A 15,516-nucleotide genomic window follows, 5' to 3' on the forward strand; every position below is an offset into this window, starting at 1 on the left:
GTCTTATAAAGTTTGAAAAACATTATCTTCTAAAGAATGTTTCAAATTTGTTGGAAACGACCTACTTTGTACTTAGATGGATTTGATGAAAATTAAATTCAAAAGAGAACTAGGTTGCCAGGTAAAGAATATGTAAAAAGGGCAAGTCCATTTGTTCATTGTTAAACAATTGAAATCAATTATCAAAGATCCTTTCGTATGAAACGATGCGTGATTATAAATTTTCTACTTATTCATTTTACTTTATGTGATTGATACACTAGAATTTCTTTTTATTTACAAGATCTTGATAATATCGCATTAATTTGGAAAAGTACACTTGTTCCCGGTAGAAATGTCGAGTGGAAGCTTTTCACGTATTACCTTTTCAATCCGATTCGAATTCACGACCTGGATCTCAGATGTAACAGGTGTACATACATGTCGTAAATAGAATGATATCGTAAAATGAAAAATGTAAAAATATCATACTTAATAGGCTGAAGGATATGAATAATTTTTTTCTGTACAATTTCCATTGTCTTCTTTTTCTATTTTAATATTTATCTTTCTTTAAACGTTTGAATGATTCATTAAATTTCATTAAAATTTTGTATTAATAATCATGGAAAATATTATGAATCTTGCGAAAATTCTCAAAAGATACAAAATGAAAAAAAATAATTCCTTTATCATTCCTCCTCATTCATTTGTCTTATTTTATTTATTTATTTATTTTTTTTTAATATTCTGACATAAAGTAAATAAAAAAGAAAATGGCCAAATTCACAAACGAATTTATTAATTAACGTGACGTAAAATATGATTGATTATACTGAAAATTGTCGAATGAAATAAAGGAAAGGTATCAGAGTGAAAATTCGTGTATGATTAAATTGTAAGCGAAGGTTACAGCAACTCGGTAACCCAATTAACGATGGAGTACAGAAAGGACAAGAGATATGGTGAGCCGTTCATCGTAAGAGGATGATGATTAGGGATCAAGTAATGACGATGTGTAAGGTAATAATCGATATCATTGCAACATTTGGTAATAAAATCTTTCGTCGGTTTGCGAGGACGTTCGGCATAGTATTATACCTAGAGATCAGGATCGAGATCAAGATGAAAAGAGAGAGAGAGAGAGAGCGAGAGAGAGAGAGAGAGAAGGGTGGTTAGCAGCTCGCACGGTCGATACATGTAGGTCAAGTAATTCGAGTGGTAATTTAAGGAGCAGCAACGGAGTTGCTAAGAACGCTCTTCGTAACTTTAGCTCGGCTGGTTTCACAAACACTCGGCCTAGTCTCTCAGGTAAAAGCACTGTAGACCAAGGGTGGTCACATATGAGTATGTATATATATATATATGTATGTATACATATATAGATACACACATGCATATACACAAATATATATATACATGTATATATATATATATATGTATATAGTCATTGGTACGTACTTGTGTGTATATATATATATGTATATATATATATATGACCATTGTACAGGGTATTCGTGAAGAACGATACGAAAGTGATGGAGGGAGAGAAAGAAAGAGGTGGAGACCGATTCCTCCGATAAAAGCCACGTCGCTTGGCACCGTACGTCCATTTCCGAAGCAAGGAAGCGATTGAGAACGCAAACGGGGGCGAGACACCTTGCACCGAGAAGATTTCTCGACTTCTCTATTTCTTCGAGGATTCAACGCGCGTGCTAGACGACCGACGGGACGGATAGAGTAACCTTTGTTCTTCTTCTAGACTCGACTCCGGAGGATTCTATCTTTATCTCTCTTTTTACATGCACGCACATACACACCCACGTACATACATACATATGCACACACAAACACACACACTCTCTCTCTCTCTCTCTATCTATTTATCTATCTATCTATCTGTCTTTCTCTCTCTCTCTCTCTCTCTCTCCTTCTCTTTTTAGTTCTTATAAAATTGTAATCTTCTTATGCTTTTTCACGTTAACCGTTTGTTTGTATATGCAATGATTTCAAGGCGAGAGACCTGGATGGTTGTCTCAAAGAACACAAAGGGCAAAGCTTACTTGTCTCTCGAAAGTGCGAAAAAGGATTTTCTTTTTCCTTCGTTCTTTTTTTTCCTTTCTTTCTTTTTTTCTTTTATATATATATATATATATATATATATATATATATATATATATATATATAGGAACAAAAGGAAAAAAGAAAAGACAATTACTTTACGGAGAATAGAATTTTTTTCTTTTCTTTTTACTTTATTCGACCGGAAAGAGAGAAAGAGAGATAGAGATAGAAATAGGGGTAGAGAAATAAAGAGAGAAGAGAAAGAGAGAGAATATATATTTTCTCGATGAAATAATATTAACGATGTAATTACATATAAAAAGTAATACAGTAAATATGAGAGGAATATATGTATATAATATGTATATATATATATTATTTCATATGAAAAGAAAATAATTTTTAGCGAAAGAAAATGATCTTCATTGAGAAAAAGAAAAATACAAAAAAGAAAAGATAAAAAGACCTGGCGTATAAGCTTTTCTTTTTCTCTTTTTTTTTTTTTTTGTTTTTTTTTTCGTCGTTTTTTTCCTGAGGTTTAATATGCTTCTAGAAACTATAGTGAGACTCGAAGTTAAGACGTTGTTGAAATAGTAAGTCGCTTGAGCTTCTCTTTTACGGTAACTGCAATGACCGCACTGACCGCGAACGTTTAGTAGTCTGTCCCTCATGTCTCGATGCACTCGCCCGTGTTAACGCGCTGCGGAACGCGTTCCATCATTCTCAGGAACGATTCTTTATAATTGCCGACTCTTATCCTAATCATCGTATATTATTTATCGCATTAAACGATCATTCATCATTGTACGATGCTCGTTCCAATTCGACGATCCTTTTGCTTTAGTAAAGGACATGACAAATGACCTAAAACCTATTAAGAATTAATAATGTATATTCCTTCGATGGATTTATTCGTTCTAGTTAAAATTTGAAAAGAAAAATTCTAATCGTAAGTCACAATCATATATTTTTCTTTTACGAATCGTAATAAATATTTATTTGTATTTTTCTTCATAGACAGATATCAGACTTGGACATTATACGATGGATTAATAAACGTCAATCTTTTATGAGAAATATTTAATGGATCGTTTAATTAATAACTTATAATTCGTCTTTATGTAATTAACGTAACATATTGTCCGAGTAATAATTATACTGATATTATTCGTTCGTGCAATCAATTTAATTGCGTTTGGTTATCTTTAGTAAACAGCGGATTCGTAACAAAATGAATCATCGTTCGTGCGTGTTAATCGTTTTACCAAACGATCGAAGTAAAATTTGTTGTTGCGTGTTATTGAGATAATTATTGTCTAATTTAAAAAGTCATTGAACATTATTTAAGAATGATCGATAATGTAGAGAACATTGTTACCGAATCACTGAAGGGATGGATCATGCAAAAAGTGATTTTTAACTATAATTTTATCAGAATTATTTATCACAAGTCATTAAAGTCTTGTTAATTGTTTTAATGAATTAAAAAAACGTCAGACACGTTCAAGATTATCTGTCACAGTTGAAAGAGAAACGGTACTACTTTATTTCCACATTTTCTTTGTTATGATTAACAGATTTATATTTAAAGAAAATACACCTATGAAAAATATTCCCAAGTGAATTTTTTGGCAATATAACGATCAGCATTAAAATCGGTTGGATCATTCTAAGAAATTTAAACATCCAAAGTTCGGTATAGATGGCACCAAGAGCACTGGTAATCCATGGTGAATCCATTAAAAAGTAAAGCTTGAGAAACATAAAATAGGATTCGTTGGTTTTAATTTTTGTCTTGCTCGCGATTGTAATGGACTTTTTAATGACGATTATCTTATAAGTTGTATAAATGAATAATATACTGTTCATCAGGCAAATAAGTATAGGTATAGTTGTGACGTAGACGATGACAGCTATATTGGGACCGTTGGAAAAATTATCAAAATTTGGTTTGATAGGTGAGTTCTTTGGTACTAAAGGCGATAATTCGACGATACAAGCAATAGCCGTCGGCACGAAGGATATACCCCAAACCCAAACAGAGTATATCAGAAACTTTCGTCTTTCTTGAGCTCGTTGCTGTTTGGGATCGGTTGGTGGCGTCCAATGGAGTCTGGTGATGACCAGGGTCATGTCGATGCAAATGACGAAGAGCCAGAAGGTGGAAGATATCGATAGAAACATCAGGGCCAAACAGGAGATAGTGTACACCGAGAAGTAGAGAGTGACACGACAGAGTAAGGACCATCCGATGGCGATGAGGATAGAGTTTAAGATGACCTGCGAAACATTGTAACAAAGGACCGCGCCATCGTAAGCGCGTTTACGTAGCCCGGAGACCGTCGAATAAATCAGTACAACGATAAGATATGGTAAGATATAGATAACATTAGCGAATACAACTATGTTGGCACCCCAAAAACTCAATGGCGTCAAAATACTTTGACAATAATGTGTCTCTTCTTTTAATTCTTTTTTTATCTCGCATAGACTGTTATTGTCATTAATTTCTCGTTGTTCCTCTAGATTAATGTTAAAGGATTCATTACGATTGAGAAACCTTTGAAGAATGATGTAACTGTTGTTAGATCGATACTTGAAACAAGCATCGAAGCATACCCATGAGTCCACCATGGTACTCGTCATTTCGGAATTATCTGAAAACATAAATACATGCTGGTGGTAGAGAGTAAGTCGATGGCTACATATATATATATATATAGCAGTGTGTCGGTGCGTTATAGGAGAACGCGCGCGCATGGTATCGATCCCGAAGGGTGAGCCGCGCGCTCTCTGTTTGGATAATTTGGCCGGGACTTCTGCGTTCCTCTTTCTCGTACACTCACATATACATATAGCTAATACACGTATACCTAGGAACAAGCAACGATTGTTTTGTCCGATCCTCGTGTTCCACCCGATTGAAATTCCATATGGGAACGTTTAATCGTTCGTTCGTTCGTTCGTTCGTTCGTTCGGTTGGTCGGTTGGTCGTGATTTCGCTCGATCGAAACTGCCGTTTTCCCAACTTCCCAACCGCCATGGAACGCAACGACGATGCTTCATGGTGTATACCAGTTTACCGCTGTTCGTGCTACGAGCTCGTTAGAAAAATTCCAAAGCGAGAAAATCAACCGTTCGAGATGTAAACTTAACGATCGATTGAGATTCTATTCCGGCGTTGAAATCAAACGTGAGACGGACGTTATAGCATGACCAGAGAGAAGAAAATGAAAGATCTAATCTAACTATTTTATAAGAATTATATTACTGTTTTTATTGATTCATTATTGAAAGAGATTTTCATTAACTAAATAATAATAATCTATGCGATTGTACTTTTGATTTCATTTAATTTCTAATATGAATCCAATGATATTTTTTTATAAGATCAACGAAAGTGTAATGTCATTTAATATTCAATGTCAAAGGATCAGGAGAATATTGCTTTTAATTTATTTTCAGACTGGTTCACTTGCCATTTCTAATTATTTTATGAGTTTTATTATATCTCCTGAGATGGATTCAATAGAACAACTAATAATAGGTTAAATTTTTTCTAGACGAATAAAAACGTCTTCTAAGGTTTATTACATTTAGGAGAGTACTTTGTTAAAAGAGTTAATTAAAAAAAAAATATATATATATATATATACATGTATATATATATATTTATACGTTCATGTTTCAGAAGAAAAGAAAAACTACGGCTTGTGCATATTTGTATAAACCGAAGGAGAGACATGAGTCTCGACTGTACCATTGCCGGTTTTTCCTCGAAAACATTTATCGACCACTAAAATAACCGTCTACGCAAGAATTATCATGGAATATGTCTGGCCTATCACAATGCCGTTTATGGGCTCGTAAAAATTTAATTAGTCGTTCAATATGTGCCGAACAATTTCTGTCAGAAAAGATATCGTTCGCGACGTCATTATATTTGATGGTACGCATTAATTAATTCATTTTTAACAGAGTTATTATTCTTTTTATAAGATCGAATAATATGGATATATAACTACATATGGATATATATACATACATGCATGTATATATGTATATATATATATATATATATACAATAAAATAATATTAATTTTCTTTTATCTTTTACATAATTAATTTCATTTAAGTTTATAATTAATGATAATTTTATTCGATGTTAAGATTTTCAAAATAAATTGTAAGTAGAGAAAACAAATGATATTTCGCATATTCATTAATAGAAAACTAACGATTGATAATTATATGTAATATATATATATATATATCTCATTTGAACCTCTTATTTTCTTTTAATAGAATCAAACGATCATTTATCACCACTTGACAGAATCTATAATTATAATCAATGTCACGAGTATAAAGACCGGTTAATTTTAAAAGGTTTCATTAAAATTCTTTCTTATTAAGTAACAATTTTATCAGGTTACGAATCAAGTGTCTACCAATTTATAGTTCGGAACATGTCAATAAGAAAACGAGAAAAGATCGAATGGAAATACGATAACAGCTAGTAAAGGAATGTAAAAAAAAAAAAAAAAGAAAAAAGAAAAAAAAGAAAAAAGAAGAAATAAAAGGGAAAAGACGATGCGAATTAACCAAATCAGAGAGATCTGTAAGGGTGTCGATAACCGTACGATGGCCGAGAATAAACGTCGTTGTCGTTCTCGTTGCGGTTCGAAGATAGAAATGAAAAAGAAAAAGAAAAAAAGGAAAAAAAAAAAAAGAAAAAAAACAAGAAGAAGGGAAAACTTTCCCGAAAGGAAATACAAATCTTGAAGGGGGAGAAAAAGAAAAAAGAAAACAGGAAGAGAGGGGTCTATTATCGTGGAAAGATAATAAAAAAAAAAAAAAGGAAAAAAAAGCATAAACAAATAAAAAAAAAAAAAGAAAGAAGTAAAACTAAAGTCGAGAAGAAGGTGAGGAGAAGGGGGGAGAAGATTCGATGGTTAAAGAGAATTAAGAGAAGGAAGAGTGATTAGATGAAAGGAATAGAACTTGGCTAACTTACATACCTTCGATAAACGTAAGAAGGGTGCGATTTGCATCGTCGTCGATTAAATTGGCACACCTCGTTTCCCTCCATTCCCTTTCTTCCTTTTTCCACGATTCTAGGACACAGCATCTTCCCCGAGTTACTTCGTTCGTAGCCTCGCTTTCAAGAATCGTGAAACTCAAAGAGTTTGCGAAGACGAATACGTAAAAGATGGACGTAAAGAGAAACGAATCTAATTCGGCCATCATCATCATCATCATCATCATCATCATCATCATCATCATCATCATCATCATACCTCCATTCCTTTTTTCTCCATCTTTTATCTTATCTTCTCAGTTCAGTTTAAAATCGAAAACAAGAGAACGATCTTCGTAAGGCGATAAACGAATCCGTCAAACGTCTCCATAAATCCTTTCTCCTCATCAAAGATTCTTCGAGTTCACCGAGAAGCAAGTTGTTCGTTCAGCGAGTCATCCGACGACAACTACAACGATGATGACGACGACAACTACTATGACGACGACGACGACGACGACGACGACGACGACGACATCGGAAGAAGAAAGGATGGAAGGAAAGGAAGGAAGATGCGAATTTCAGTAAACGAGCGAAATAAAAAGAATGAGAGGGAGAGAGAGAGGGGGGGAGGGGATGGGGGAGGGGAAGGGAAAGAAGGAAGAAATGCACTCGTGACCGCACGCGTTACTGCTCGTGTATCTCTATTCGACGTTACGTTCGTTCCTATTATTAGTGTGTGTTAGTGAATACACGCATACACGCACGTATGCGATGATACTTGACACAGAGTATCAGGACGGTAGGTCTTTCGAAGCACGAGTAAAGATATTTCAAAGTTGCACACACTCTCTATAGCTTCTCCCCTCCTTCAATCGTTTGTAGCATACTCGAATGTGTACATATGTGACTATGTATACGTGTGTATATGTGTGTGTGTGTGTGTGCGTGGCCATATCTCTTCTCGCGTCCTCCAACACAGTTGTTCCACCTTCGAGACCATGTCGCGTGCTGCTTCTTCCTCTATTTCTTTCTGCTCTTTCTCTCTCTCTCTCTCTCTCTCTCTATCTCATACACTCGTTACTATCCTATCGCTCGGAAGGAGGGGCAAACAGAAAGAGAGAGGGAGTGTATAAGAGAGAGAGAGAGAGAGAGAGAGGAGGGAGAAAGACAGGACGTGAGACGGAATAATTATCCTTCCTTGGTGACATCAGAATATTTCCCGCGCTCTTGCTTCATACCAAGCCAATGTATATACATACCACAAGAAACTTCCACAAGGAATGAGAAATATTTTGTTGAGTTACGAGCTACTTGGGTATCACTGTTTCCTCGGACTCTTATCTTGCTTCTTTTTCTTCTTCTTTTTTTTTTTTTTTTTTTTTTTATTTTGTAAATGCTTTTCTTTTTAGTTTTTTTTTGTCGTTCGTTTGTTTTTTTTTTATTTTCTTTTTTTTTAATTTTACGTCGACCTCATTATTAGTTACTTCGTCCGTCTTTGGCCGTCGCCATTTTTCTTTTTTATTATTTTCTTCATCTCCCCGTTTTACCTTCATCGAGAATTCTTCTCAAGCTGGATACATTTACAGTTAGCCATTGCTCTTCCTTTCCTATCCTTCGATTCCTAGCGGACTTTTTATTCTTTTCTTTTCTTTTTTTCTTTTCTATTGTTGTTGCTCTTCTTCTTCTTCTTCTTCTTCTTCTTCTTCTTCTTGCTTCTTCTACTTCTTCTTCTTCTGCTTCTTCTTCTTCTGCTTCTTCTACCAAACAGGATTATAGGTGGGAGAGAAGGAGACAATTTTCAGGATTTACCGACCGTTCGAGTAGATGAAAAATGTTTGTTTCGTATGTGGCGGCTTTAGAGGAGTCTTGAGTGGTGGAAACCATTTCCTGCCGGCTGTCTTAACGGTTTAGGAAGGTTCAAAGTGTCTACAGAAAACTAGAAAGGAAAAAGAAGATAGAGAAAGAGAATATAAATCGATATCTTTTTATATGTCTCATCTCTGGATCTTTCTACTTAGGATATGTCTTCTTATTTCTCTTCTAAGTTCTGTTTAGATTGAGCTCTTTTTAGATTCAGTGCTTGTTAAATTTGATCAAACCTCAATGAGTTTATTAATCATAGAAGAACGAACTATTTTTTGTTTTTTTTTTCTCTTTTTTTTTTTTTACAAAAAAGACGATATTAAATAAATGAAAACTAATATTTATAATAGTTGAATAAATAAATAATAAAATTCAATAAATAAAAGTAAAGTAGAATTATGATTGTCAATTCTTTGATTAAATGATAAATGTTATAAGATGATTTTCATTGAAATTGAAAATTATATATAATTCTTGTAAAGTTAACAATATATTTTTAAAGATAATACATTTATGAAAGAAATTTATTTGCAAGGACCGATTTCTTTTGTATTATAAACGATATTTCTTTTTCTATTATGCGTGAATAATTTTATGTATGTACGAGAGACAAAAAGAATCGTAAATTGTTTAATAAAGAAAACTTTTGTCACGGTTTATACGAGACGAGAGTAAGAAAAAGATGAAACGAGAGAAAAAGACAGAGGCATGTATACTTGAACTTTGTACCTTCGATAAGGGTACTCGTTCGCAAAACTTCTTCGTAACTAATGTTTAATCATCCATAAACAAAAATTAAACTCAACGATGTAAAACGTAACATAAACGGACGCTAATCAAACTTATGGGAAAGCCAATGTGTTAAAATGCGACACCAAACATTAATCGGAAATGGAAGATGATAACACCGAGTCGTAAATACTCGTTATCGTCAAAATGCATTTTGTATTGCATTCCAAAGTATTCGATGACATTCATCAAGGCATGTACCGTTCGATAAAATCTATTCAATTCAATAATTTACTTTCTAAGATATATAATAGCGTTTTATTTTTGTCTAAACGTAAATTATTCTAATATCATAACCGTGAAACACATTTGAATTAATTGTATATTCAATTGATTTTTATTTCCAATAATTTCTCTATGACTCGTATGGATTCGTCTACCGTTATATTCCATTCAAAAATTTAACGAATCTTGATATTATAAAATAGTACGATAAATTTCGATAGATGAATTAATAATACATAAAGTTTAATTGATTCAATGATTTTTTAATTTGATTTATATCTTAATAGGAAAGTTCTCTATCGCATAAATTTCTCAATTATCTACAATGTGATTCACACTTGTACTGTCATTATAATTACGTATATAAAGGAAAGAAAAAGTGAATAAAGGAAAAAAAAAGAGAGAGAGAGAGAGAGAGAGAGAGAGAGAAAAACAATGAAATCAAAAAAGAAAAAAAAGAAAAGATTGATAAGAGATGAGGAATGAGATGAGACTCATGGCTATAATTTATTTATTTTTTAAATTTACATCTCGAACGAGTCACACAAATAATCAGTTTTATTGAATAATGTTGCGAAAGAAAGAGAAGTGGGAAAATAAGAGAGAGAGAGAGAGAGAGAAAGAAAAAGAGAGAAAAATAAAACAAGAGGAAAAACGTTCTTCGAGTAGCTTGACGAGCTCCGCGATAAATACATGTACATAAAATATATATATACGTATAAGAGGTAAATAGAATAGCACATATAATAGTATAAAAATGTAAGGACGTCGAATGATTCACAAAGCATGCACTTTAATTATTGTCGTCAGTGCCGAACGATATATCAAAGAAGATGCACGTACATCGTATGGCAAGGCTTTTCTTCACGAGTATCCTCTTTTTCGTTGAAAACACAGCCACACCAACATCACCATCAGTATCGATAAGACCATCAACGAAATGGAACGACTATCATCGGATAGATCTGCCAAAGAAATGTTGTATCGAGGGTTATCTCTTCGACGAGGAGCTGACGTGCGTGAAGGTCATCGAGGATAATCATTTTTCGAAGGAAATGGAGACGGAAATACGTGCTCATGGGTTCTCATGCGAGAAGAACGTTGCAATGTTGATGGAACGTGGTCCAAACGATTCCTGGACTTACACGACGGTCGACGTCCCAAATGATTATTGTCTCGAAACGATGACGAATGGGAGCCAAGTGTTGGCCAAGTGTCCGGATTTATTAAAGATTTATGAAAATACATCAACTACGTCGATCTTATCAACCACGACAATGAGAATTAACAACGAGAGTATTGAGATTACGATGATATGCGATAACAAGAATCGTACGAAAAAATTAGAAGCCATATTTTGGGGTGCGAAAACTTATATGCTGACGAACATAGCCCATATGATACTTTGCATCGTCGTCGTAGTAACATATTTGTCAGTATCTGAATTACGTAAAGGTGTCTACAATCGTGCAGTTCTTCGGCACAACATATCCTTGTTGGGATTGGGTTGTATACTAACGTTTCTGAGTTACTGTCAGTACTCCTTGGACGATAACCTGACCATCCTACTTTGGCTTCTTCTACAATATTTCACCCTGGCGACGGTATTCTGGCTGAACGTGATCTGCTTCGACATGACCCTCTCTATCACAAGATTCCGTTGGACGGTTGGACTCGGTGCTAACAACGAGAGAGACAAATACAGGAGATTGCTTCTATACGGTGTTTTCGCTTGGGGTGGTGCGCTTCTACCAACGGTCGTTGCCGGCATCTTCGAATACACACCAGGAATACCAAAGAACTTCCCGTTGAAGCCCAATTACGTTCGGTATTGCTTGGGCCCAAACCCAACGGTGAATTTCTACTTCTTTGTCATACCTCTCATCACTCTACTATGTAACAACGTACTATTTCTTTTCACGACCTATAAAATCATACGGATACAAAGTAGTACCAAAATGGCGACGAAAAATCAAAGCAGCTTACTCACCAAGAAATATTTCCTATTTCTAAGGCTTTATTTATTGATGGGTGCACCTTGGTTCTTTGGGACTCTCTTTGCATGTTTCAACAAACTCGTCATCCTAAAGATCTGTCGTCTAATCCAGCCCATACTATGGCTCTTCATGTTATTAACACGGAAGAATATCAGACAAAAAATAACTGACATATTCTATTGCTTCGTCTGATCCGAGGATCGTAATGGAACTACTATTTTGACTGGTATGGATTAATTCATTTCGACGATCTCACAGATAATATTCCGGTTAGGCTTCTTTGAAATTTTCGAGGTTACAACGTTCGTCTGCTCATTTTTATGGCTTCACATTTATGATGCACTTGGACTTTATATATATACACGCTTCACACACACACACACACACACACACACATATTCAATAATTCGTATGTATATATTTATTTCTGTATCTCTCACTTTCGTCTTCATCTCGCGTCTGTTCTTGCAAAATTCATTTACATTTTCGTTGTGTAATGTGTCTTGTGAAATCCCACAATAAGATTCGAGGAAAAACTTGACGCTCGATCATCTCTCTCCCTCTCTCTCTCTCTTCTTTCTCTTTTTAGCTTTTATGTTCTTTAACAATAAGAGCGTGTACGAGAGAGAGAGAGAGAGAGAGAGAGAGAGAGAGAGAGAGAGAGAGAGAGAGAGAGAGAGAGAGAGAAGGAGAGAGAAGACTCAACTACGAATCGAGAAAACTTACACGGTGTTCTGTCAGCTTGGACAAAGAGGGGGAATTCTTTTGTTCGAGGTGGGATTAGTGACTAGAGAGAAGAAGTGGAAGGGAAATAAAAGAAGAAGAAAATAGAAAACGTAAAAAAAAAAAAAAAAAAAAAAGAAAAAAAAAAGTAAGAAGAAAAAAAAAAAAGGTAAAGAAAAAGAGAAGATGAACGACGAAGAACGGAATGGAGAAAATCAATTTTATCGTCGCACTTTCGCCACGATTCTTACGGGGGAAAAAAACATTGGGAAAATTATTTTTTCCCTCGAAGTATTTGAATTCGATTTCATTTTCTTCATTTTATCCTACGTCTCATGAGAAAATCGTTCGATCTCGCTTCCACCATTGTTTCCTTTATTTTTCTTTCTTGTTCGTCCGAACGGGGATTACGATATCGAGCGAGAGACCAGAATTGCCGTGGAAAATTCTATGAAAGGATGAAATGTATGGAAAGGAAATTCACGAACTGCATTGACCGTTGGCCCATACGACGACGTAGAGTTCGTCGATCGAAATTGGAGGGAGCAAGGGATTCGCCATTTTCTTTCTACCTTTTTATATTTTCGTTTCGCTGAAAGAAAGAAAAACGTGATTTGATTTGATCTCAATTATTTATTTATTTATTTATTTCTTTTCTTTTTTTTTTTTTTCCTTTTTTTCCTTTTTTTCCTTACTCTACAATTTCGTGAAAATATTTACATTGACTATTACATTGAAATTTATTCGCATTAGAGTGGTAATTATTTGTAAAAGAAAAAAATAAAAGATGTCTTTATTTTTAATATTATTTTAATATTATTTTAATCGTTTTATTATTGTAAAAAGATTTCATTCGTAGCTTTAGATAAAAAATTAATATTAATTAACATCTTTTCGTCAAGGATATATCGATAAATTGTCGTTTACGTTTGAAGTAATGTTTTATAGAAATCAAACATTTAGAGATATTAATAATTATCACGCATAAGTATTTAATTAAATATAATTATCGCATAATAGTATTAATTGGAACAAACAGGGAAAAAAGGAAAAGGATGAAATAGTTTTAATAAAAAAAAAAAAAGAAAAAAAAAGAGAAATCAAACGAAGATACAAAAAAATATTCGATTTAATCGAAATATGTGAAATACTTTAAAGGATTGTTAATAGGAAAAATTATTCATAAAACGTTTATTACAATTACGAAGTTACGAGATTTTCAAAATATTAGATTCGTATAAATACTATTAGAAATTAGTTCGAGATAATGATGATTTTAACGAACGAAAATAACGTTTTGTTAGAATGTAGAGGGTCCTCGTGTACGGTTGCGTGAACGTTCGATCCCTTTTGTGTGAATTCTCGCAGTTGGTTTAACGATGCCCGCAAAATCCTGTATTCTCATGTATCAGCCTTAACGAGACGACGAATGTATTATTTAATGATAACGGTTGATCAATTGACCGATATATCGACATTTAATTTACCGAAAACGTTCGAACGTTAAGCTTATGATTTTCGCTTAATTTTCTACAACTGTCGTATTTAAATGGAACGATATATCGAAAGATATTAATACTTTTTATTAGAGAATTAAATCCAAAATTATCAATAATTTTTACAAGATATTTCAACAATTCTTTTGAAACAAATATTAATAATTTATTCTACTACTGAAATATTTGCGATATTTAATGATAGAAAATTTTTACGATCGATATTGCGGAATAAAATTCGTTAAAAAAAAAAAAAAAAGAAAAGAAATATTCGAATTGAATGGCGTATAAAAAAAATCAAAAAAAAAAAAAAAATATCAAAGTATCGTATATAACGAAGATTTTACATTTAAATCGTTCTTGAATTCTTTGAAGATTATTGGCAGTAAGATGGTCTTCGACGTATTATACTCGTCCTTACTATATTGATGTATTTCATTCAATAAACGTCCCAATCGTAAAGAATAACAAATCTTATAGAAAACTATAGAAAACTAAAATCGATCTCATCCCGATATACGAGCTTCCGCGTGTGTTATGTTCTATTTATCAAAAGAAGATCTTCGTTCGAGAAAATGGATTGGTTCGTATGTAGAGAAATAAAGAGAAATAGAGATAGATAGAAAGAGAGAAAGAGAGAGAAAGAGAGAGACAGAGAGAGAGAGAGAGAGAGCTTTTTGGGATCGTATCTGTTCTTAGAGAATATATTCGAAGTGATGGCAATAAAAATATGTTGAGTTTGTTGAAAAGATTTCATTTAAAAATACAATATTTTGATTGCAGCTCGTTTATGTAGGATATCTATAACGGAAATATCATACTATATCTTATTGTTTATATAGAGTGATTCGATGGACCATTTTCAGATAAAATGATCCTTTATTTCAGCAATTTTTTTTTTTTATATATATATATATATATCTAACAATTTCGATATAAAATTTAATAAAAAAATGTAAATAAAATTCAATGATTTACTTTTCTATATGTATGAAACATTTCATAATATATATATATATATATATATATATATAATGAAATATATTTCATAAGATCGGTAAATAAAGAGCTTTTGTACATAGCAATAGTTACCTAGACATTTTGTATGTATTTGTATATGTATATATTATATACTCTAATAGTTCCTTCTTGAATAATGCATCGGTCGGTGTATTTGCATCGAACTTGAGGCGGTCGCCAGGTCTGCCTTTTCCTCTCTTCTTCCTTCTCCTTCTCCATCTTACGTCTTTCTCTTCTCTTTCTTCTTCTCAAGCAGCTTCCCACGGCATCGTCGCCAGTCTCTTCTTTTTCCAACTTCGAAACCCCCACGCTCGAGCCCTTGTGCACTTTCTTTCTT

The 15,516-nt window shown here is 33.5% G+C and overlaps 2 protein-coding genes and 1 long non-coding RNA gene across 3 annotated transcripts; 2 read left to right on the top strand and 1 right to left on the bottom strand.

The window, feature by feature from the left end:
• Positions 1 to 1,515: 1,515 nt before the first annotated feature.
• LOC146873021 (uncharacterized) lies at positions 1,516 to 5,358 on the top strand. The gene is made up of 3 exons (XR_014982200.1): positions 1,516 to 1,719; positions 4,002 to 4,415; positions 4,570 to 5,358. It is a non-coding gene; the product is annotated as an uncharacterized LOC146873021 (long non-coding RNA).
• On the bottom strand, positions 2,529 to 7,871 carry LOC146873022 (uncharacterized). Its single transcript, XM_035881693.2, has 2 exons — positions 7,065 to 7,871; positions 2,529 to 4,700 (listed from the first exon to the last, which is right to left on the bottom strand). The coding sequence occupies exons 1-2, from the start codon at positions 7,339 to 7,341 to the stop codon at positions 3,583 to 3,585; spliced, it is 1,395 nt and encodes a 464-aa protein (XP_035737586.1). The 5' UTR covers positions 7,342 to 7,871; the 3' UTR covers positions 2,529 to 3,582.
• A 2,746-nt stretch (positions 7,872 to 10,617) lies between these two features.
• LOC146873023 (uncharacterized) lies at positions 10,618 to 14,627 on the top strand. The gene has a single exon (XM_085657292.1). The coding sequence runs from the start codon at positions 10,777 to 10,779 to the stop codon at positions 12,130 to 12,132; it is 1,356 nt and encodes a 451-aa protein (XP_085513418.1). The 5' UTR covers positions 10,618 to 10,776; the 3' UTR covers positions 12,133 to 14,627.
• The last annotated feature ends 889 nt before the right edge of the window (positions 14,628 to 15,516 follow it).

The sequence above is a fragment of the Vespa mandarinia genome, chromosome 5, assembly GCF_050613455.1.
Source record: "Vespa mandarinia isolate Hongniang chromosome 5, ASM5061345v1, whole genome shotgun sequence".
In the NCBI taxonomy this organism is placed as follows: Eukaryota; Metazoa; Arthropoda; class Insecta; order Hymenoptera; family Vespidae; genus Vespa; species Vespa mandarinia.